This window comes from Salvelinus fontinalis, chromosome 14 (genome assembly GCF_029448725.1).
Source record: "Salvelinus fontinalis isolate EN_2023a chromosome 14, ASM2944872v1, whole genome shotgun sequence".
Lineage (NCBI taxonomy): Eukaryota > Metazoa > Chordata > Actinopteri > Salmoniformes > Salmonidae > Salvelinus > Salvelinus fontinalis.
The window spans coordinates 31,292,712-31,316,252 of record NC_074678.1 but is presented as its reverse complement, the minus strand read 5'-3'; the positions used below and the strand labels follow the sequence as shown (position 1 = coordinate 31,316,252).

General features: G+C 44.3%; 1 protein-coding gene across 3 annotated transcripts in view; it reads left to right on the top strand.

Moving 5' to 3' along the window:
* LOC129810623 (casein kinase I) overlaps nucleotides 1-23,452 on the top strand; it is a 42,698-nt gene extending 19,246 nt beyond the window's left edge. For 2 of the 3 annotated variants that reach the window (XM_055861320.1, XM_055861321.1), the window contains exons 3-12: nucleotides 7,218-7,287; nucleotides 17,044-17,192; nucleotides 17,384-17,618; nucleotides 17,909-17,994; nucleotides 19,530-19,614; nucleotides 19,724-19,872; nucleotides 20,125-20,205; nucleotides 21,235-21,342; nucleotides 22,110-22,216; nucleotides 22,472-23,452. In XM_055861320.1, the coding sequence (XP_055717295.1) occupies nucleotides 7,218-7,287; nucleotides 17,044-17,192; nucleotides 17,384-17,618; nucleotides 17,909-17,994; nucleotides 19,530-19,614; nucleotides 19,724-19,872; nucleotides 20,125-20,205; nucleotides 21,235-21,342; nucleotides 22,110-22,216; nucleotides 22,472-22,526 (1,125 nt within the window). In that variant the 3' untranslated portion in view covers nucleotides 22,527-23,452. The remainder of the gene's footprint in view (nucleotides 1-7,217; nucleotides 7,288-17,043; nucleotides 17,193-17,383; nucleotides 17,619-17,908; nucleotides 17,995-19,529; nucleotides 19,615-19,723; nucleotides 19,873-20,124; nucleotides 20,206-21,234; nucleotides 21,343-22,109; nucleotides 22,217-22,471) is intronic. The other variant, XM_055861322.1, reaches the window with a different exon arrangement.
* The last annotated feature ends 89 nt before the right edge of the window (nucleotides 23,453-23,541 follow it).

Here is a 23,541-nt window from a genome sequence, read left to right as displayed (position 1 = left end):
CAGCCTATACGTTAAAATCTTTACAAGCCCAAATGCGTGATTTCATTTGAATATTAGATTTAGGGAGAATAAGCTGTAACCTTACGTTACAGATAATCTGCTTTTGGACTGCTCATTTCCTGAAAAGAGCAGCTGTAGGGACATCCTTAAACGCTTAAGGTTCCAGAACCTCTATACCAGGCAGTGTCAGAGGAAGGCCCAAAATAATGGTGAAAGACTCCAGCCACCCAAGCCATAGACTGTTCTCTCTGCTACCACGAGGCAAGCGGTACCAGTGCTGCTACTATCTTATCTATCCTGTTGCCTAGTCACTTTACCCCTAACTACAAGGACTCTCGAAGTATTCACACCCCTTGACTTTTCCACATTTTGTTGTGTGGCATTAAAATGGAAAACCCTCAAACATTCCTTACCCCAGGATACTTCAACTGACTATATGGGAGAGTAAAGATAATGGAGGACTTTGTGGTTGTGTAAGTGTTATAGATTTATTGATGGGAGAAGCAAACAATAGGCTTACATTTTGGCATGAATCACCTTCATCAGAGCCGTCGGTAGCCATGAAGTGCTTTGAAAAAACTGGTCATGGCTCACATCAACACCATCATCCCAGAAACCCTAGACCCACCAATTTTGCATACCGCCCCAACAGATCCACAGATGACGGAATCTCAATCGCACTCCACACTGCTCTTTCTCACCAGGATCCTGGACTTCCTTACGGGCCACCCCCAGGTGGTAAGGGTAGGCAACAACACATCTGCCACGCTGATCCTCAACACCGGGGCCCCTCGTGTGCTTGCTTAGTCCCCACCTGTACTCCCTGTTCACCCACGACTCCAACACCATCGTTAAGTTTGCTGACGACACAACAGTGATCACCGACCACAATGAGACAGCCTATAGGGAGGAGGTCAGAGACCTGGCAGTGTGGTGCCAGGACAACAACCTCTCCCTCAATGTGAGCCAGACAAAGGAGCTAATCGTGGACTACAGGAAAAGGAGGGCCGAACAGGCCCCCATTAACATCGACAGGGCTGTAGTGGAGCGTGTCGAGAGTTTCAAGTTCCTTGGTGTCCACATCACCAACAACATGGTCCAAACACACCAAGACGATTATGAAGAGGGCACGACAACACCTTTTCCCCCTCAGGAGACTGAAAATATTTGACATGGGTCCCCAGATCCTCAAAAGGTTCTACAGCTGCACCATCGAGATCATCCTGACCGGTTGCGTCACCACCTAGTATGGCAACTGCTCAGCATCTGACTGTAAGGCCCTACAGAGTGTAGTGCGTACAGCGCAATACATCAATGGGGCCAAGCATCCTGCCATTCAGGACCTATATACTAGGCGGTGTCAGGGGAAGGCCAAAAAAAATTGTCAAAGACTCCAGTCACTTCCAGTCACTTCTACCCCCAAGCTATAAGACTGCTGAACAATTAATCAAATGGCTACCTGGACTATTTATATTGACCCCCCCCCCTTACACTGCTGCTACTCGCTGTTTATTATCTATGCATTGTCACTTTACCCCTACCTACATGTACAAACTACCTCGACTAACCTGTAACACCGCACATTGATTCGGTACGAGTACCCCCTGTATATAGCCTCGTTATTGTTATTTTATTGTGTTACTTTTTATTTACTTTAGTTTATTTAGTCAATATTTTCTTATCTCTTTTTCTTGAGCTACATTGTAGGTTTAAGGGCTTGTAAGTAAAAGCATTTCACATGTGACAAATAACATTTGAGTAGGAAAAATGTGGGAAGCACCTACTGTATGTATCCCACTTGTCATGTCAACTAAACATGTCAATATCTGTACTGTCAGTAGTAGTATTAGCAACTACACAGGTTATTCAAACAAGAGTATGATCATCATTCAAAATTCCTACACATATACTTTCCTCTTGAATAACAAAAGACAGAGAAATAAACAAAAAGATGAGAGAGCTGTTCATTCAGACCCTTCGGTTTGACGCAATCTAAGCAGTCGATTCAAAGTGCCTCTCTCTGTAACAATTTTCTCACTATATTGCCAGGAAAGAGAAACTTTCTAAATTCCCCAGAATTTCAAGGTAGAGGATGAGCCATGACTGGCATTTACGCAATGCCGCACAATCACATAGTCCATATTTTTGGTGCGGATAGCTGTTTTAGGTTCAGCTATTTTTACTTTGAGTGCGAGTTTCGTCTGACCAATGTAAACAAGCCCACATGGGCATTTGAGCATGTAAACCACAGTGTTGAGATTAAAATTGATTTAAGTGTTATTTTTGCCAACGATCTACACAAACTACTCTGTCAAAGTGGAAGAAAAATTACAACTTCAAAAATATATATATGGTAAATAAAACACCATCTTGATTAGGTAAGTATTCAACCCCATGAGTCAATACATGTTAGAATCACCTTTGCCATAGATTACAGCTGTGAGTCTTTTGGGGTAAGTCTCTAAGAGTTTAGCACACCTTGATTGCACAATATTTGTCCATTTATTCTTTAAAATGTTATTCAAGTGCTGTCAAGTTGGTTGGTGATCATTGCTAGACAGCCTTTTTTAAGTCTTGCCATAGATTTCCATGCCGGTGTAAGTCAAAACTGTAACTAGGCCACTCCGGAACATTCAATGTCGTCTTGGTAAGCAACTCCGGTGTAGATTTGGCTTTGTGTTTTAGCTTATTGTCCTGCTGAAAGGTACATTTGTCTCCCAGTGTCTGTTGAAAAGTAGACTGAACCAGGTTTTCCTCTAGCTCTATTCCGTATTTTTTTATCCTAAATGTGGAACAGTATTGCGTCCGTTCTCTCCTCACCCCCACCTGGGCATGAAACCGGGACCCTCTGCACACATCGACAACAGTCACCCTCGAAGCCTCAATACCTATCGCTCCACAAAATCCACAGCCCTTGCAGAGCTAGGGAAACAACTACTTCAAGGTCTCCGAGCGAGTGACGTCACCGATTTGAAACTCTTCTAGCGTGCACCGCTAACTAGCTAGCCATTTTACACCAGTTACTCAAGCATACCCATAACATGATGCAGCCACCACCATACTTGAAAATATGGCGTGGTGCTCAGTGATGTGTTGTTGCATTTGCTCCAAGTATGACACTTTGTATTCAGGACAAAAAGTTATTTTCTTTGCCACATTTTTTGCGGTATTACTTTAATGCCTTATTGAGAACAGGATGCATGTTTTTAAATATTTTTTATTCTGTACAGGCTTCCTTCTTTTCACTCTCATTTAGGTTAGTATTGTGGAGTAACTACCGTTTTTGATCCATCCTGTTTTTTTCTGTCACAGCCATTAAACTCTGGAACTTTTTTTAAATCACCATTGGCCTCATGGTGAAATCCCTAAAGGGTTTCCTTACTCGCTAGCAACTGAGTTAGGAAGGACACCTGTATCTTTGTAGGGACTGGGTGTATTGATACACCATCCAAAGTATAATAACTTCACCATGCTCAAAGGGACATTCAATGCCTTCATTTTATTTTTACCCATCTACCAATAGATGCTCTTCTTTGCGAACCATTGGAAAACTTCCCTGGTCTTTGTTGTTGACTACGTGCTTGAAATTCACTGCTCGACTGAGGGACCTTACAGATTGTATGTGTGGGGTACAGAGATGGGGTAGTCATTCAAAAACAATGTTAAACACTATTTTTGCACACAGTGAGTCCATGCAACTTATGTGACTTGTTAAGCACATTTTTACTCCTGAACTTTAAACTTGCCATAACAAAAGGGTTGAATACTTACTGACTCAAGACATTTCAGCTTTTAATTTTTTATTAGTTTGTAAGCATTTCTATAAGCATAATTCCACTTTGACATTTATGGGATATTGTGTCTACTGTAGTGACACTTGAGACACGTCTGTAGTGACACGTCTCAATTTCATCCATTTTAAACACAACAAAATGTGGAAAAAGTCAAGGGAGGCACTGTACACCCATCTAGTACCGGGTCGGACCCGGTACCCCCTTTTGCCTCCAGAACAGCCTGAATTCTACTAGGTGTCGGAAATGTTCCACAGGGATGTTGGTCCATGCTGACGCGATAGCATCATGCAGTTGCTGCAGATTGGACAGCGGTATAGTGGTACTGCAAACAGCCCGTTCCATCTCATCTCAAGATGCTCTATTGGGTTGAGGTCTGGGGACTGCGCAGGCCACTCAAGTAAACTGAACGTAATGTCATGTTCCAGGCAATGTTTTCCACTCCTCAACTGTCCACTCCAGCCCATCTGTGACAAGGACCAACTAGTTCTGCATTCCAAGATGCCGTTCTGCACACCACTGTTATACTACTCCATTATTTGTCAAACCACGCTCAGTCGCTTTGGTCAGTCGTTTTGCCCATTCTAATGTTCAATCGAACAGTAATTGAATGCCTCGATGCCTGTCTGTCTGCTTTATATAACAAGCCATGGCCACGTGCCTCACTGTCTGTAGGAGCAATCTGTTTTTGTGAAAAGGGTGGTGTACCTAATAAACTGTCAGTTGAGTGTATTTGTACATAGCTACCTCAATTACCTTGTACCCCTGCACATCAACTTGGTACTGGTTACTCCCCTTACTGTATATAGCCTTGTTATTCTACTTCCTGTATGTAGCCATGTCATTTTTTACTATTTATTATTTGTTAATCACTGTATTTATTCCTCGTGTCACTATTTCTAAATTTTTATTTCAATATTTTTTCTTTAACTCTGCATTTTTTGAAAAAGGACCTGTAAATAAGCATTCCATTATTAAGTATGCACCGTTGTTTACAAAGCATGTGGCTAATAACATTTTATTGTTTGCGCCTAAGCACTTTATTCCATCTAAGTGAAAAGGTTGTTTGTAATGCTTCTAGTGCGAGCTCTGTGAGCATCTTCTTTTAAAAGGTTGGGTGTGGAGATTGGGCATCGAGAGGGTCTGCTATAAGTTTTGAGAGGGAATGATGAGGAATTTTATGAACCATTTAACATAGAAAGGTAGGCTACCTACCGAGATTGTAGATATTATTTCCTGGGTTGGTTTGGTCATTTGCATAGTTATCTGCTGGGATGTGTCTAAGCATGTAAAGCCCCATAAGCCTCTGTTTTAGGGTCCTGTGGTTTTCAGCCATCTGTTTTTATTTCTATATTTTTCCCACGTCCTCCCTAGTGGAGAGGCTAAGCCTCCCTCCACCGATGATGTCACAGACAGTGCCCCGCCCTGACCTCCCTCACCGCCCAGTGCCTGGTCATGTGTCCAGTTCAGTTCCACTTAACCAGTCTCTCTCTCCTCAGATATCCACTTAAGATGGATGAGATGTGCCTAATGTTCAGACTGGGAGCAGGATGGGGCTGTTTCTTAATCTTATTTTCATCTCCTTTCCTTCACCTGCACTAATACACTATTGAGTAGACTGGTGCTGTGTGGAGGAGAGCTGTTGAGTAGACTGGTGCTGGGTGGAGGAGAGCTGTTGAGTAGACTGGTGCTGTGTGGAGGAGAGCTGTTGAGTAGACTGGTGCTGGGTGGAGGAGAGCTGTTGAGTAGACTGGTGCTGGGTGGAGGATGAGCTGTTGAGTAGACTGGTGCTGGGTGGAGGAGAGCTGTTGAGTAGACTGGTGCTGGGTGGAGGAGAGCTGTTGAGTAGACTGGTGCCGGGTGGAGGAGAGCTGTTGAGTAGACTGGTGCTGGGTGGAGGAGAGCTGTTAAGTAGACTGGTGCTGGGTGGAGGATGAGCTGTTGAGTAGACTGGTGCTGGGTGGAGGAGAGCTGTTGAGTAGACTGGTGCTGGGTGGAGGAGAGCTGTTGAGTAGACTGGTGCCGGGTGGAGGAGAGCTGTTGAGTAGACTGGTGCCGGGTGGAGGAGAGCTGTTGAGTAGACTGGTGCTGGGTGGATGAAAGGTGTCGAGTAGGGATGTGACAAATAAAAACGTTTTCTTCGTGTTGAAACTGCAATTTGTTTTTATTGTTTTTCCGTTATCATAAAATTCAGTGTGAATTCACAATGCTGCCAGAAACGGTTTGGGTCTCTCGGTTGCATTTCTCTACCAATTTTTCCAACTGTAACGACAATGACGTCATGGTGGAGTATGGACTCCAAAATAATTGTTTCCACGATTCCTTGCAGGTCGACTCCTATTTCTGAGTGTCAAGATTCGATTCCGCTATGAATCAACTCTTATGATTCAATATTATTGGAACAGTACTTCCGGTAACATAAACACTTGCATCTTTCATAGCGAACTAGCGAGGGGAAGGGCACAGTATAGGCAGGTCGGCCACCAGGCACACAGTCAGAACCATGCACTAGGCCTTGTGGCAATCAAAAGCTGTATCTCACAGCATTCCATTGCATCTCGCAATTTCTTGGCTTGCAATGTCTCACAACTTCAGTAAAGCAGGGTCTATCATCAATGAATAGGCTAGGATATTCTAGACGCAACAGACCGAAGACTGAACACACACTCGCATCATTTGTAAAGAGAGAGAGCAGGTGAGGGAGAGCGAGGAGGGTGCAGGCAGAAAGAACCGTCTGTAAACGTCTTGGTAATCTGTATCTCTTAATGTCTTGGCTTGCATGCCTCACGTTCACCAAAGTAGCCAAAAGTTTGCCTCTTCCTCTCCGGTTTTATTTAAATTACACAAAGTTCCCCAGGCCTATATAGCCTATTGTCTAGTTAGGCTATAACACTTAACATAAAATACATTTTTCTTAACGTTAAGGATCCCAATTTTGTGAAAAGGGGGAGGCTGGTGCTGGTTGGATGAGCTGTGTGGAGGAGGCTAATGCTGCCCTGGGTGGTTGATGTGTCTAGGGCCCAATAAAGTCTGTTAAATTTTTTGCCTGGTTCCGTTTTCTCCATTTTTGTTTTTACAGGTTTGTTTTTCCTCTTGCAAGCTACATTTGTTCATAAATACATAATGCCCTTGCATCATCATCGTGGAGGAAGGATGTTGTGTTAAGTAGATGATGATGATTTATGTTTTAGGTTCTTAGCTCTACATGGTGTCTAAGCCTGAGGGATCTTAGGAATGTTATAGTAAGCATGGATGCATCCTTAGTTGTCTCATGGAATCTGTGAAAAGGTCTATACAGTTTCACATACAACATTGTTTTTCAACCATTTATCACAATAATCTTGACGTTGATCTACCTATTGAATATGTCAATAACCACTACGTGTTTTCCATTACTAATGGGGTTCTCTTTCTTTCCTTTTTCAGGAACCGATAAAGTCCCGGGCTCCACAGCTTCACTTGGAATATAGATTTTATAAACAGTTGGGAAGTTCAGGTAAGAACATACAGCTACAGTATTATAACTGTTTAATAACAGTTTTTGCTAGTAGGCTCAGCTGGATGGTTGGCGATCTTCTCTGCACACGTATCTGGGAGATATGAAAGCCCTGTCCCCCTCCTACAGATGGTTGTTCCCTAGCAGGACCAGGACCTTCATGCCATGTCTATGTGCTCTCTCTGCGCTGTGATCCGCGGGGCTGTGCTGTGCCTCCAGCCCTTTGATGTGGCCGCTTGGCTTCAGAGGGGAGAGGTGGGGCAGTAGGATCAGGTGGTGGGGAGGGACAGGGACCTGGAACAGCCCACGACAAAGCTTGGCCAGCCTGGAATGCTTAGTGTTTGATCCTCTCACTGCTTAATTCTATCATTGAAAAATCTCTCTGACATTGGGCCACTTAAAAAAAAATGTTTTTAACCAAAGTGATTAGTACTATACTTTTCATCATTAGTTAGTTCAAGTCACTTTCTATGAGCGTTTGATCTGTTAAGAAAACAACTGGTGAATATATTGTATTTACGGTCCGTAAATAGATTCTATTGTATTTGAGGGTAGGTAGGGACAAGCTGACCACTTGTATTCTAATTCCACTAAATGTGACTGAGGACACTGGTCTTTGATCCTTTTGGCTTTTAAAGAAAGAGATAAACAGCTTGGGCAAAGCCTGTGCATTCATTTGATCACTGGAGTGGAAGGCCACACACGCACTCTAAGACGAGTGTGTGTGTCACTGCGCCCAGGGATGTTCTCTTTCATAAGACAAGTGTGTGTCTCTTTCTCTCTCATAGAGAGCTGATCACCTGCCAGCTTGCTCTCTGTCCCTGTGCCAGAGCAGCAACTCCACAGTGTTAATAGGGAGTTGGAGTGCAGGGCATTAGAGGTGTCCTAGGCTAGTCTATTTATAGATGGCCTTCAATGTGCAATAGGGCCATCATCTTATATCTACTTCCATCGCTCGTCTCAGCAATGCCTCTGGCCTGCCTGAAGAAGAAAGGCCAGGGAAACTCTCTTGTGATGTACAGGGAAAAGGGCTAGCCTATCTCTGTCTGTCAGTTATTCTTTGTTGTGATCTGTCTGATTGGGCCAGTAGTTGTATTTCCACAGCATAGCACAATGTACTATTTATCTTCCTTACACCTATTTGAGAACAGAGTCGATTGAAGTTGCTTGTGGATCCTCATTCATTCATTGGATAGTGAGTCTTTATCCTCACCCCCTGGGCCAGCCCATTGAAGGAGTCCATGTCCTCTGTAGTGTTTCCACTGATGCGTTATACACATCCTGACTTCCCTCTCCTCCTCCGGCCACTGTGGCAGAGGGACCACCAGAGAGAGGCCTGCTACAATCTCATAGGCTGAGCTAAAGATGGAGCCAGTGACGATGTTGGTCCAGCTTCCCTCCCATTATAGAATGGAGGGGGAAAGGGGTTCCTCTTACTGGTTGCTACATCTATTGAAAAATTGTGTGGAGTAGTGAGAAATGATCAATTCTTCTTCTGCTCATGATTCTTCTGTAAAAATGATTATGTATGGTACAGATGGATACAGGCGTGTAGTCCTTTTACAATGTGAATATGACATAATTTAAGCCAGGGTCAAGCCCTGGTCTGAACCTGGACCCCACTGCCACAAATACTGGAGCGGTGTCAACTGTACATGGTGCTTAAGAGGAGCTTATCTTAAGAGTGTTAATTCTCGCCTGCCCTGGAAAGCACCCAATCACTAGAACAACACATTCAGTTACACACACTAGCTGGCCTGGTCTGGCCACTCCCCAACCCCAACATTAACCAATGAGCATGGGGTGTCTGAGACATCATACACTTTTTAACATTTTTATTTGAAAAATTAAATTTTATCCCCTTTTCTCCCCAATTTCGTGGTATCCAATTGTTAGTAGTTACTATCTTGTCTCATCGCTACAACTCCCGTACGGGCTCGACGAAGGTCGAAAGCCATGCGTCCTCCGAAACACAACCTAACCAAGCCGCACTGCTTCTTAACACAGCGCGCCTCCAACCCGGAAGCCAGCCGCACCAATGCGTCGGAGGAAACACCGTGCACCTGGCCCCCTTGGTTAGCGCGCACTGCGCCCGGCCCGCCACAGGAGTCGCTGGTGCGCAATGAGACAAGGAAATCCCTACCGGCCAAACCCTCCCTATCCCGGACGACGCTAGGCCAATTGTGCGTCGCCCCACGGACCTCCCGGTCGCGGCCGGCTGCGACAGAGCCTGGGCACGAACCCAGAGTTTCTGGTGGCGCAGCTAGCGCTGCCATGCAGTGCCCTAGACCACTGCGCCACCCGGGAGGCCACATCATACACTTTTTACGTCACTATCAATAATTTAACTGGATGACTGGTTGACTGAGCTCACACAGTCCTGATAGCATGTTCTTCGCTTGTGAAAGCACTGCATGCGACCAGTCTCCTTATGAGATGATTTAAGATTTCACTGATAATATCAGTGCATGTTTTTTTTAATTTTTTAATTTAACCTTTATTTAAACAGGTAGGCAAATTGAGATCACGTTCGCATTTACAATTGCGACCAAGCCAAGATAAAGCAAAGCGGTTCGACACATACAACAACACATATTTACACATGGAGTAAAAACAAACATATAGTCAATAATACAGTGAAAAAAAATAAGTCTATATACAATGTGAGCAAGTGAGGTGAGATAAGGGAGGTGAAGGCAAACAGATATATGTATAAATAAATAAAATATAAAAAGGCCATGGGGGCGAAGTGAGTACAACACAGCAAGTAAAATAAAAACTAAAAAACACTGGAATGGTTGGTTTGCATTGGAAGAAAGTGCAAAGTAGAGACAGAAATAATGGGGTGCAAAGGAGCAAAATAAATTAATAAATAAATACAGTAGGTAAAGAGGTAGTTGTTTGGGCTAAATTGTAGATGGGTTATGTACAGGTGCAGTAATCTATGAGCTGCTCTGACAGCTGGTGCTTAAAGCTAGTGAGGGAGATAGGTGTTTCCAGTTTCAGAGATTTTTGTAGTTCGTTCCAGTCATTGGCAGCAGAGAACTGGAAGGAGAGGCGTCCAAAGGAAGAATTGGTTTTGGGGGTGACTAGAGAGATATACCTGCTGGAGCGCGTGCTACAGGTAGGTGCTGCTATGGTGACCAGCGAGCTGAGATAAGGGGGGACTTTACCTAGCAGGGTCTTGTAGATGACCTGGAACCAGTGGGTTTGGCGACGAGTATGAAGCGAGGGCCAGCCAACGAGAGTGTACAGGTCGCAGTGGTGGGTAGTATATGGGGCTTTGGTGACAAAAAGGATGGCACTGTGATAGACTGCATCCAATTTATTGAGTAGGGTTTTGGAGGCTATTTTGTAAATGACATCACCGAAGTCGAGGATTGGTAGGATGGTCAGTTTTACAAGGGTATGTTTGGCAGCATGAGTAAAGGATGCTTTGTTGCGGAATAGGAAGCCAATTCTAGATTTGACTTTGGATTGGAGATGTTTGATGTGGGTCTGGAAGGAGAGTTTACAGTCTAACCAGACACCTAGGTATTTGTAGTTGTCCACATATTCTAAGTCAGAGCCGTCCAAAGTAGTGATGTTGGACAGGCGGGCAGGAGCAGGCAGCGATCGGTTGAAGAGCATGCATTTGGTTTTACTTGTATTTAAGAGCAGTTGGAGGCCACGGAAGGAGAGTTGTATGGCATTGAAGCTCGCCTGGAGGGTTGTTAACACAGTGTCAAAAGAAGGGCCAGAAGTATACAGAATAGTGTCGTCTGCGTAGAGGTGGATCAGAGAATCACCAGCAGCAAGAGCGACATCATTGATGTAAACAGAGAAGAGAGTCGGTCCAAGAATTGAACCCTGTGGCACCCCCATAGAGACTGCCAGAGGCCCGGACAACAGACCCTCCGATTTGACACACTGAACTCTATCAGAGAAGTAGTTGGTGAACCAGGCGAGGCAATCATTAGAGAAACCAAGGCTGTCGAGTCTGCCAATGAGGATGTGGTGATTGACAGAGTCAAAAGCCTTGGCCAGGTCAATGAATACGGCTGCACAGTATTGTTTCCTATCGATGGCGGTTACGATATCGTTTATGACCTTGAGCGTGGCTGAGGTGCACCCATGACCAGCTCTGAAACCAGATTGCATAGCGGAGAAGGTGTGGTGTGATTCGAAATGGTCGGTAATCTGTTTGTTGACTTGGCTTTCGAAGACCTTAGAAAGGCAGGGTAGGATAGATATAGGTCTGTAGCAGTTAGGGTCAAGGGTGTCCCCCCCTTTGAAGAGGGGGATAACCGCAGCTGCTTTCCAATCTTTGGGGATCTCAGACGACACGAAAGAGAGGTTGAAGAGGCTAGTAATAGGGGTGGCAACAATTTCAGCAGATAGTTTTAGAAAGAAAGGGTCCAGATTATCTAGCCCGGCTGATTTGTAAGGGTCCAGATTTTGCAGCTCATTAAGAACATCAGCTGACTGTATTTGGGAGAAAGAGAAATGGGGAAGGCTTGGGCGAGTAGCAGAGGGGAGGGCAGTGCTGTTGTCCGGGGTAGGGGTAGCCAGGTGGAAAGCATGGCCAGCCGTAGAAAAATGCTTATTGAAATTCTCAATTATAGTGGATTTGTCGGTGGTGACAGTGTTTCCTATCTTCAGAGCGGTTGGAAGCTGGGAGGAGGTGTTCTTATTCTCCATGGACTTTACGGTGTCCCAGAACTTTTTTGAATTTGTGTTGCAGGAAGCAAATTTCTGCTTGAAAAAGCTAGCCTTGGCTGTTCTAACTGCCTGTGTATATTGGTTTCTGGCTTCCCTGAAAAGTTGCATATCACGGGGGCTGTTCGATGCTAATGCAGAACGCCATAGGATGTTTTTCTGATGGTTAAGGGCAGTCAGGTCAGGAGAGAACCAAGGGCTATATCTGTTCCTGGTTCTAAATTTCTTGAATGGGGCATGCTTATTCAAGATGGTGAGGAAGGCATTTTTTTAAAATGACCAGGCATCCTCTACTGACGGGATGAGATCAATATCCTTCCAGGATATCCCGGCCAGGTCGATTAGGAAGGCCTGCTCGCTGAAGTGTTTCAGGGAGCGTTTGACAGTGATGAGTGGAGGTCGTTTGGCCGCTGACCCATTACGGATGCAGGCAATGAGGCAGTGATCGCTGAGATCTTGGTTGAAAACAGCAGAGGTGTATTTGGAGGGCAAGTTTGTTAGGATGATATCTATGAGGGTACCCGTGTTTACGGAATTGGGGTGGTACCTGGTAGGTTCATTGATAATTTGTGTGAGATTGAGGGCATCAAGCTTAGATTGTAGGGTGGCTGGGGTGTTGAGCATGTTCAAATGTAGGTCGCCTAGCAGCACGAGCTCTGAAGATAGATGGGGGGCAATCAGTTCACATATAGTGTCCAGAGCACAGCTGGGGGCAGAGGGTGGTCTATAGCAGGCGGCAACGGTGAGAGACTTGTTTTTAGAGAGGTGGATTTTTAAAAGTAGAAGTTCAAATTGTTTGGGAACAGACCTGGATAGTATAACAGAACTCTGCAGGCAGTCTTTGCAGTAGATTGCAACACCGCCCCCTTTGACCGTTCTATCTTGTCTGAAAATATTGTAATTGGGGATAAAAATGTCTGAATTTTTGGTGGTCTTTCTAAGCCAGGATTCAGACACGGCTAAAACATCCGGGTTGGTAGAGTGTGCTAAAGCAGTGAACAAAACAAACTTAGGGAGGAGGCTTCTAATGTTAACATGCATGAAGCCAAGGCTATTACGGTTACAGAAGTCATCAAAAGAGAGCGCCTGGGGAATAGGAGTGGAGCCAGGTACTGCAGGGCCTGGATTCACCTCTACATCACCAGAGGAACAGAGGAGAAGTAGGATAATGGTACGGCTAAAAGCTATGAGAATTGGTCGCCTAGAGCTACTAGAGCAGAGAGTAAAAGGAAGTTTCTGGGGGCGATAAAATAGTTTAAAGGAATAATGTACAGACAAAGGTATGGTAGGATGTGAATACAGTGGAGGTAAACCTAGGTATTGAGTGATGATGAGAGAGATCTTGTCTCTAGAAACATCATTGAAACCAGGTGATGTCATCGCATATGTGGGTGGTGGAACTGATAGGTTGGATATGGTATAGAGAGCAGGGCTAGAATCTCTACAGTGAAATAAGCCAATAAACACTAACCAGAACAGCAATGGACAAGGCATATTTACATTAAGGAGAGGCATGCTTAATCGAGTGATCAGTAAGGGTCCAGTGAGTAGAGGTTGGTTGGGGTCGTGGCGATCCAGACAGCTGGCCGGGTATATGGCTATCGGTAGCAGCATAGGATGGAGGTCTGTTTGTAGATACCTCGTGCGTTTCCGTCGGTAGGTTCCGTGTAGTGGGGTTTTGTTCAGATAGCAGCCGATAGGACAGCTAACGATTAGCGGGCCTCAGGTGAGCGTTCAGGTAACGTCGGGACGGATTTGCCGGTTGGATAAATCCCTCGGGCAGATAACGTCGGCAGTCAGTCGTGAAGGCCCGGTGGGGTTCCGTATCAGCAGCAGCAACAAAAGACACAAGACACAAGCATGTGAATATTTAGTAACCCATCAACAAAGCTTTGCCTCAAAGCTTTGCCTTACACAAGTCGTATGTGTGTCCTTCTACGCCCGCTGCCCTGGTGTCTTGGGAGTGATAAATCAATCAGTGCCATTTTGAGTATGAGTTTGCAATGATCTTCTGTGGTCCATCCAGTCCAGAGCAGTCTGGATATTTTATGCGCTGCCTGCCTGGGATGGATAACATAACCTACCACTGAGTCACACAGGATCTATGCAGAGCAGGCCGGCTGGACGATCACGTTTCAGCCCGGCTACATCACCACAGCGCTGCCCTCCCAGCCTAATGAAATCAGCGCCGCCTTTTCTCTCCCCCGATGCACTCAGCATTCTAAATGTTTAATTGAGACCGCCTCCCTCTCGGGCTCGGCCTAAACTTTGACATTTCATTGTAGGGCAACATTGTCTGCCACAGTGGCCAGACTGAGAGGGGCCCCTGTCTGAGACAATACTCTGGATTGTTCCAGACACGTTTCACTTGTGTTTGGAGAGAGTGGGTTGTGAGCAGTGCACAGAATGGCACTGGAAGGCAGCAGAATAGACTTTGAAGCTAGTGGTGCTGCGGACAGCAGCCAATTATATCTGTTGTCATAAATCACGATAAAGAATAGTTTCTAGGAAACCACTCACCCCTTGCATAAGTGCTTTTATTACATGCGTGATTGGCTAAGGTTATTTTTACACTGGAATAACATCATCCACATAGTACTTAGCAAATATGATTAGGTCTAGCTTTTGACAAATAAAATCATTCTCATTTGAATGGTTTCTCTGAAATTGACATTTATTCTAGGCCTTTTCCATTTCAGTTGAAGCTTTTCCCCAGCTGTTATCTTTGTGTTTGCAGCTCTAGAGTTCCCCAGTAGGGAGTATTGTAGGTGTAGTCAGGGACAGTTGTTCTAGCGTAGACACTTTCCAATTGATCAGTGCATTGGCAGGGCTGCTGAATGCCCTCCCTCTAGATTTGGGCGGGCTTTGATGAGTCAGCTTACTTGTTGATCTTTTGTCGCTGCCGCCTCGTCCGCCATCGCCATCATTACCAGCAAGTCCTGCTGCCTAAAGTGCCCTGGGACAGCTGTGTGGATGTGTGAGATCTGCACTGCTTCGCTGTGGGAGTGACATGAGTGGTGATCAGGTAAATCCTGCTCTAATCCCTCCCCTCCTCCCCACACTCACACAGCCTCCCGGCCAGCCTGCCATACTACTAAAGCTGCTGATCCTCTCCTCTCTCTGACGGGGTTGGGGTGCCCTCGGGGCGACAGCCGCCTGCTGGGAGGGGAGCATGCAGTCACTTTGGCACAACTGCCTGCCAAGGAATGGAATGAAGGCCACTGGTATCAGATACTGGTCTGAACTGGTGAGGCATAACCTGGAGCTGTATGTGTACTAGGAGGCTGGACCGTAAGGTCATGTTGGCCATGGGGGCACAAATGGCCATTGTCCTTTGTTCTACTCCACATAGGGAATAGAGTTACTGTTAAACTGGAGTCTCCTCTTCAGGGAATTTTTACTGTGATGATAAACTCCAAAATTCCTCCCAGGTCACACATACAACATGACCAAAAGTATGTGGCCATCTGTTCGTTGAATAAAAATCATGGGCATTAATATGGAGTTGGTCCCCTCCTTTGCTGCTTTAACAGCCTCCACTTTTCTGGGAAGGCTTTCCATTAGATGTTGAAGCATTGCTGCGGGGACTTTCTTCCATTCAGCCATGAGCATTAGTGAGGCCGGGCACCAATGTTGGGCGATTAGGCCTGGCTCGCAGTTGGCGTTCTAATTCATCCCAAAGGTGTTCGATGGGGTTGAGGTCAGGGCTCTGTGCAGGCCAGTCAAGTTCTTCCACACCGATCTCGACAAACCATTTCTGTATGGACCTTGCTTTGTGCACACGGGGGCATTGTCATGCTGAAACAGGAAAGGGCCTTCCCCAAACTGTTACCACAAAGTTGGAAGCACAGAATTGTCTAGAATGACATTGTATGCTGTAGCGTTAACATTTCCCTTCACTGGAACTAAGGGGCCTACTCTGAACCATGAAAAACAGCCCAGACCATTATTCCTCTTACACCCAACTTTACAGTTCGTACTATGCATTCGAGTATGTAGCGTTCTCCTGGCATCCGTTGAACTGCCAGATGTTGACGCGTGATTCATCACTCCAGAGAACTTGTTTCCACTGCTCCAGAGTCCAATGGCGGCGAGCTTTACACCACTCCAGGCAACACTTGGCATTGCGCATGGTGATCTTAGGCTTGTGTGCTGCTGCTCAGCAATGGAAACCCATTTCATGAAGCTCTCGACGAACAGCTCTTCTTCTGACATTGCTTCCAGAGGTAGTTCGGAACTCGGTAGTGAGTGTTGCAACCAAGGACAAACAATTTTTATGTTCTTCAGCACTCGGCGGTCCTGTGTGGCCTACAGGACGTGTCTGTGATCTTGTGTGGCCTACCACTTCACGGCTGAGCCGTTGTTGCTCCTAGACGTTTCCACTTCACAATAACAGTACTTGCAGTTGAGTGGGTCAGCTCTAGCAGGGCAGAAATTTGACAAACTGACTCGTTGGAAAGGTGGCATCCTATGACGATGCCACATTGAAAGTCACTGAGCTCTTCATTAAGGCCATTCTACTGCAAATGTTTGTCTATGGAGATTGCATGGCTGTGTGCTCGATTTTATACACCAGTCAGCAACGGGTGTGGCTGAAATAGCCGAATCCACTAATTGGAAGGAGTGTCCACATACTTCTGTACATATAGTGTATGACCACATGACAAGGCGTGTTGGCAAACAGTTTTTTCCATCACACGGCATCAACGTTGACGCGTTTTTGTTTACCATCCATGTTGTTCTAATCGAACCGCCTTCCCACACACGTAGGCTGCTCAATATCAACATGGCTATGTAGCCTGATTTCATGTCAGCAAGTCAAAGCCCTACTACCCTTCTTTAACTACCACCTTTCATGCATCCGTAGTCCCTCCGCCTCTAAGCTTTTTTAGAAGGGCCGAATGCTTTTAATGCTTTTAGAATATCTGTGGCTCTTATGATGCTAAAACAGATGGTTAGTAGTTAAGCCTTTTTTAAACCCTTAGGATGCTAGCACGCCCCCTGTAAGTTGTGTGGTCCCACTCATATCATGTGTCCCTGCCTGTCTCTGTGTTGCAGAGGGTATTCCTCAGGTGTACTACTTTGGGCCATGTGGGAAGTACAATGCCATGGTGCTGGAGCTGCTGGGGCCCAGCCTGGAAGACCTGTTTGATCTCTGTGACCGCACCTTCTCCCTCAAGACCGTCCTCATGATAGCCATACAGCTGGTAAGATTTGAATTGTTGTTTTACGTAAGTAAGTGTCTTACACACAGGTGCCCAACCCGTATTTTATAAGACTACTCTAAGACTACTCTATAGTCTATAGATGTGTCGATGGCTCATTTACAGTGTTTGCATTTGAAAAGTGCACTGAGCGAGTTTGAGATCTTAGCTTGTCTACATGCTCTATCTCCCAGATAACGCGGATGGAGTTTGTCCACACAAAGAGCTTGATATACAGAGACGTGAAGCCAGAGAACTTTTTGGTGGGGCGGCCGGGCAGCAAGAGGCAGCACACAATCCACATCATCGACTTTGGGCTGGCCAAAGAATACATCGACCCCGAGACCAAAAAACACATCCCGTACCGGGAGCACAAGAGCCTGACAGGCACGGCGCGCTACATGAGCATCAACACACACCTGGGGAAAGGTGAGAAATTATCATGAAGACACACGCTGCTGTGTTATTGGAAAGATGGACCTTTTCTTTCCTAATCCTGTGAACCTGTCCTGGGCTGAAGTTGATTATCAACTTTTCCATTAGGTTCAGTAAAAGCTGAATCCCAACTTGAGATCTGTACGCATAACTTCATCATGTAGATGGATCATGCATTGATTGATGCATTTTAGATGTTCACATTATGTCCTAAGCCTTATGGTGTCATATATAGTTGAAGTGGTGGATAATTGTGTGAGTAACAAACTCTTCTTCTCCTCCAGAGCAAAGCAGACGGGATGATCTGGAGGCTCTGGGTCACATGTTTATGTACTTCCTGCGAGGCAGCCTTCCCTGGCAAGGCCTGAAGGTATACAGTTTCATGATATCTACATGATCTCAGACACACACCCTGTCACTTAGCCCCCCAGCGCAAAATAACTTATTTTATTCAAGATCCAAGTGACATTTCAAGGCCTCAGACTCTAGAAAGTGTTTACAGTATTTAGGGAAGAGGAAGACATGCTAGGGGAAAATACAATGTAAATAGTGCTGTAACCATACACAGGAAGGATTTTCACCTCCTGAGATTTGAATCGTCTCTGTGTAATTGAATTAACAATGGAAAAACATATTCATATAATGCAGTTTCTACATTTTTAAAATTGTTTTATTTCTATCATTGTGCAATTTATACCGGATACCACCATTTAGCTCATACCTTTTGGTCTCTGCAGTTTTTAATAGATGTAAATGTCATCTTATTTTACCAACATAAGTCACTCCCACACTTTCCCCTTTGAGGTCCTCTCCACCCAGGCTAGTGTCAGGAAGAGGACCTGTGTGGCAGCGTATAGTTATCTAACTGTAGAATATCATGGTAGAACTCATATAACTATTTTTGGGGGGCTCCTGAGTGGCGCAGCGGTCTAAGGCACTGCATCTCAGGGCTAGAGGCGTCACTACAGACCCTGGTTTGATTCCAGGCTGTATCGCAACCGGCCGTGATTGGGAGTCCCATAGAGTGGGGCACAATTGGCCCAGCATCGTCTGGGTTAGGGTTAGGGTTTGGCTGGGGTAGGCCGTCATTGTAAATAAGAATTTGTTAAGGATCAGACCCTTTAAAAAATATATGCTTATTCTTGATACCATTTGAAAGGAAACACTTTGAAGTTGGTGGAAATGTGAAATTAATGTAGGAGACTATAACACATTAGATCTAGTAAAAGATAATACAAAGATGCATTATTATTATTATCTTTTTTATCATCTTTGGAATGCAAGAGAAAGGTGACAATGTACTATTCCAGGTTAGGTGCCATTTGGATTTTGGCCACTAGATGGCAGCAGTGTATGTGCACGGTTTTAGACTGATTCAATGAACCATTGCATTTCTGTTCAAAATGTTGTATCAAGGCTGCCCAAATGTGCCTAAGAGGTTTATTAATACATCTTCAAGTTCATAACTGTGCACTCTCTTCAAACAATAGCATGGTATTATTTCTCTGTAATAGCTACTGTAAATTGGACAGTGCAGTTAGATTCACAAGAATTTAAGCTTTCTGCCCATATCAGATATCAGACACCGATCCCATAGAGGTTAACTGACTTGCCTAGTTAAATAAAGGTTAAATATAAAAAAACAAGAACCCCCCTGTATAACAGCCTCATGTCAATGGGATGACTCAAGATATAAAATGGCTTTGCATGTGGATGCAAACTAAGACGCTTTAATTTTCTACGTGTGAACATTATTCCCATTCAATTACACAGCCTCCAGCTAGGTATTGCCCTAAATTTGGCATTATATTTTGCTTTCTGCAAAGCTTTACTTTTTCGACTGTGCTGTGTGGGAATTAAAGCTAAATGCATGGGAGAATAATTGTTGTACTTTGTTGATTCCAGGCAGACACTTTGAAGGAGAGGTATCAGAAGATTGGAGATACCAAGCGAGCTACTCCAATTGAAGTGCTTTGTGAAAGCTTCCCTGGTCAGATTTGATTGGTTTCATTTAGAATGTGTTACTCCTTCCTTTTTGTTTAGGTCTAGTTCCAGATCAGTTTATGCAAATGTAGTAATTGTGTGCCTTCGTCCTGCAGAAGAGATGGCCACCTATCTGCGTTACGTGAGGAGGCTGGACTTCTTTGAGAAACCTGATTACGACTACTTACGGAAACTCTTTACTGACCTCTTCGATAGGAACGGCTATGTCTTTGATTATGAATATGACTGGGTCGGCAAGCCACTTGTGAGTCTCCTTCATCACTTGTTTCTTCTCCCTATTCAAAGTTTTGAGGGACCGCTTGACCCCTCTATCTGCAGATTTTCATTTGTCTTTTTCTGTAAATAATCAGACGGGATGAAAATTGAGATTTCCTGTGATGTCTTAGCGGTTCAAGGGCCTATTTATTTTTTATATATTCATATCTTCATGTTGTGGTCGGAGTAAAGTATTTTATGTCCTAGATAAAATGCTGTGTCCTTTTGTCCCCCACCATAGCCTACACCGATAGGCCCCATCCCCAGTGACACACCCGCTCAGCCCAGCAGAGACAAAGCACAACAGCAGACCAAAAACCAGGTGATCTCACCGCCGCCCGCCACACCCACCCACCTCGTCAGTCAAGTTCCCCCTTGTCTCAGAGGCAACTGCCAACCCTCCTGTCCTACTCTCAGCTTCCTCAAGAATATGGCCTCTTTTACAGTGTTACCTTTATTCACTCCATCCTCTTTAATCTACTCTTTACTCTGTTTTTTGCGATTGAGCAAGAATGATTGGGAACTGAACGACCCTATTATAATTGTGGTTAAATGTTGTAGCATCATCTTTGAAAGTTCAACTGTTTTAGCATTGGAGGGTTTTGTCTTCAACCTTTCTCCTTAAAAACGAGTCATTGCTTTGCCAAATGCAGTGCGTTGTTCACATCAGCAATGACAAAGCAGTTTGCTTCGTGTGTAGCAAAATTGCATGCTTTCTTTTCCTTTCCTGGTTCTATCAGCATGCTATTTGAGCCTTGATCCTACTACACTCATCAACATGACACATGTTTTTTTAGGCCTTATTAGTCTTTTTTAATCTTTTTCTCTAAAAAAAAGCACATAAGGTTTTATAATTGTCCTTTGCTGTGTACTCGCGGCTGTAATTATGACTCTCCAGTACAATGTAATGAGTATCATCATTTATGAACATAAACAGGCAACACGTTTTCTAGTACAAACAATCACAGAGTTTATTACAGAAACCAGGAATAGTCACAACAATGATTAGCTAATTCAGTCAGGACAATAGACAGGAGATTGCTGCGGGCTGGAAGAAAATATAGATTTTGGAATAAAAGACTAGATACTTAGTGTTTCCGATCAAGGCTGTTTTCACTTCTGCATGAGGCAGTGGGCTCTGCTTTGTTTTGCTCTATTTTCCTTCTGTTAACATAGTCTGTTTTAACAAGCCTGCTTCTTCTTGTGAGATGTCTTCTGTGTTTATTTTAGTTTGTTTGTTTTTGTTGACTTTCTTTCCCCATTCACTCCCCCATCACCACCACACTACCTTCCACCTCTTCACTCCTGCCCCCATAACCTGCCTCCACTCCCCCTGTGCTCTTTGCGTCAGTCTCCTGAGCCCAAAGGAGATGAGTCTCAGCGTCAGCCCTCTCCAATGACCAATAAGGAGACACTGGGGTCGTATCTCACGGCCGAAAGGCTGGGGGGCTCTGTGCAGGTACTGCTTGCTGCGCATGGTGCTGCATGACGGTCTGTCCACCCCAGCTTTCTCTGCCTCTCTCTCTCTCTCTCTCTCTCTCTCTCTCTCTCTCTCTCTCTCTCTCTCTCTCTCTCTCTCTCTCTCTCTGTCCCTCTCTCTCTCTCTGTCCCTCTCTCTGTTTGTCTGTCTGTCTGTCTCTGTCTGCTCTGCTATGCTTCACTCATCTGCTCCAGGCTGATAACAGGGGAGGGAAGCTGTCATGTCAGGAGAACCATGCGGTCACTGTCATTGAAACCTTTTATCAGGACAGGAACCCCCCTCTCCCTAGAAAAGGGATCTCATTGAGTATGAACAGTCTCAGCGCTGACTCCACTTTGAAGGGATGAAGGGGCAACAGCAGCTCAGAAGATACCTCTGTTTAAAAACATTTGAATATCTGACTGGATATTTCATATCTATAGTCCTTCATGGTGCAATTATGACTTGCTTTAAATGGTAAGTGATGTACAGTCTCCAGTCTCAGATTAGAAACTTTTAGGATAATTAGTAAAGCAAATGTGCCATCTAGTGTTCTGGAAGGGAATTGCACCCTTTGGAATTATTACGTCTTTTACCAACTAGTAGATACATTTACAATGTAATGTGGTCAAGGGTAACAACTATAAGCTAATGCTTCAATTAACTAATTTCCTATGAAGGGTTAAGTACAGATAATGTATCATGATTTAAAAATATATCCTAAAAACAGACATCCTGTCTAAAATTCCCTGTGTTCACCTGTACAGGTGATGAGCTCGACAAATGGAGAGCTGAACACTGATGACCCGACGGCAGGACACTCCAACGCTCCCATCACTGCTCCCACCGAGGTAGAGGTGGCTGATGATACAAAGTAAGACGGCTGTCTTTACCTGGGGTTGACTGGCAGTGACTCGGTCTCACTACCTCTGGCAGTCATTGCAAGAAACACACTGTCAAATAGAAATATGGGTTCTGAACCCATTCACAATACTGTTCAAACAAAACATTGAACAAGTTGCACACATTTAAGGCCTCTAATGTTGAGTTTATATTTTTAACATTCCATTTTTTGATATGCAACATTAATTTAATTTGAAACTAAATTCTAGTATATCTTTGCCTGCAGGTGCTGTTGTTTCTTCAAAAGGAGAAAGAGGAAACCCCTCCAGCGGCACAAGTGAAGAGAAGAACTTGAAACATTCTGGTCACTGTCAAGTTTTAAATGGAAGCAACTACACAGATCACCCATCTTATCTCTTTCCCAATCTCTCTTTCTCTCTTCTCTCTCTCAGCACTCCCCTGCTACAGACGTGTAAAGGAATGTTGTCTTACAGACTCTGGCTCCTTTAAAAAAAGAAAAAGAAACATTTTAAAGTACCTGCATAGTAAAGGGAGATTGAGAGAACGTTAAAAGCTGTAAAAATGAAACGTGAATACCGTGACGTGAATATATAAAAAAGATACTGTTTGAAACAGTTGTTGTATTTTAGATTCCATACAGAACATTTTCTGTTCAACAGCCATTGATCTGAGGGAACTGTCAATGAGTCGAGGGAAAGAAGTCTGTTCCATAGAAATAGTCCTTTATTTATGGGATCAAGGTAAGAAGCAAGAATGAACAATACTAACTCTGGAATCACTGAGCGCAACAGGAAGCATTTCATCTAAACCAGAATTGGAGGATCTTTATGCATTTTTCCCCCCTTTTTTTGTAATTTAATCCTCAGTAGTTTTCAAAGTTGACTTCCTGGATTGAAAACAAACTTTTACTTTTATGTTGTAGTGTTTCTGGAAATCTTTGTAGCACAGTCACTGGCCTCAGGTACTGTGGAAGATTGAAAGAAACAGATATTAAGCTCTTTTCTTATTATTGCACTTTTAAAAGAAAAAAAAGTACAGTGGAATTCTAGGTTTGAAATTAACAAACAAGAAAACAACAAAATAAAGACTGATCTAGGAATAGTCCTATACAATGCGTAAATCTGAGTAAGAGCCGAAATGTCAATCTACATGAAACAAGATGTCTTTCAGTTTTATTTCTTACATCAGAATAATTTACCAGGAAATCATAGTTTGTGCCTTTCCAAGTAAAATGTTTAAAGCTCAAGTAAGTGTCCTGCAATGACATTCTATCTGAACTTATTCCAAATGTTGCTCATTGACTGTGCGCACGTGTGTGTGCTTTATCTCTCTGAA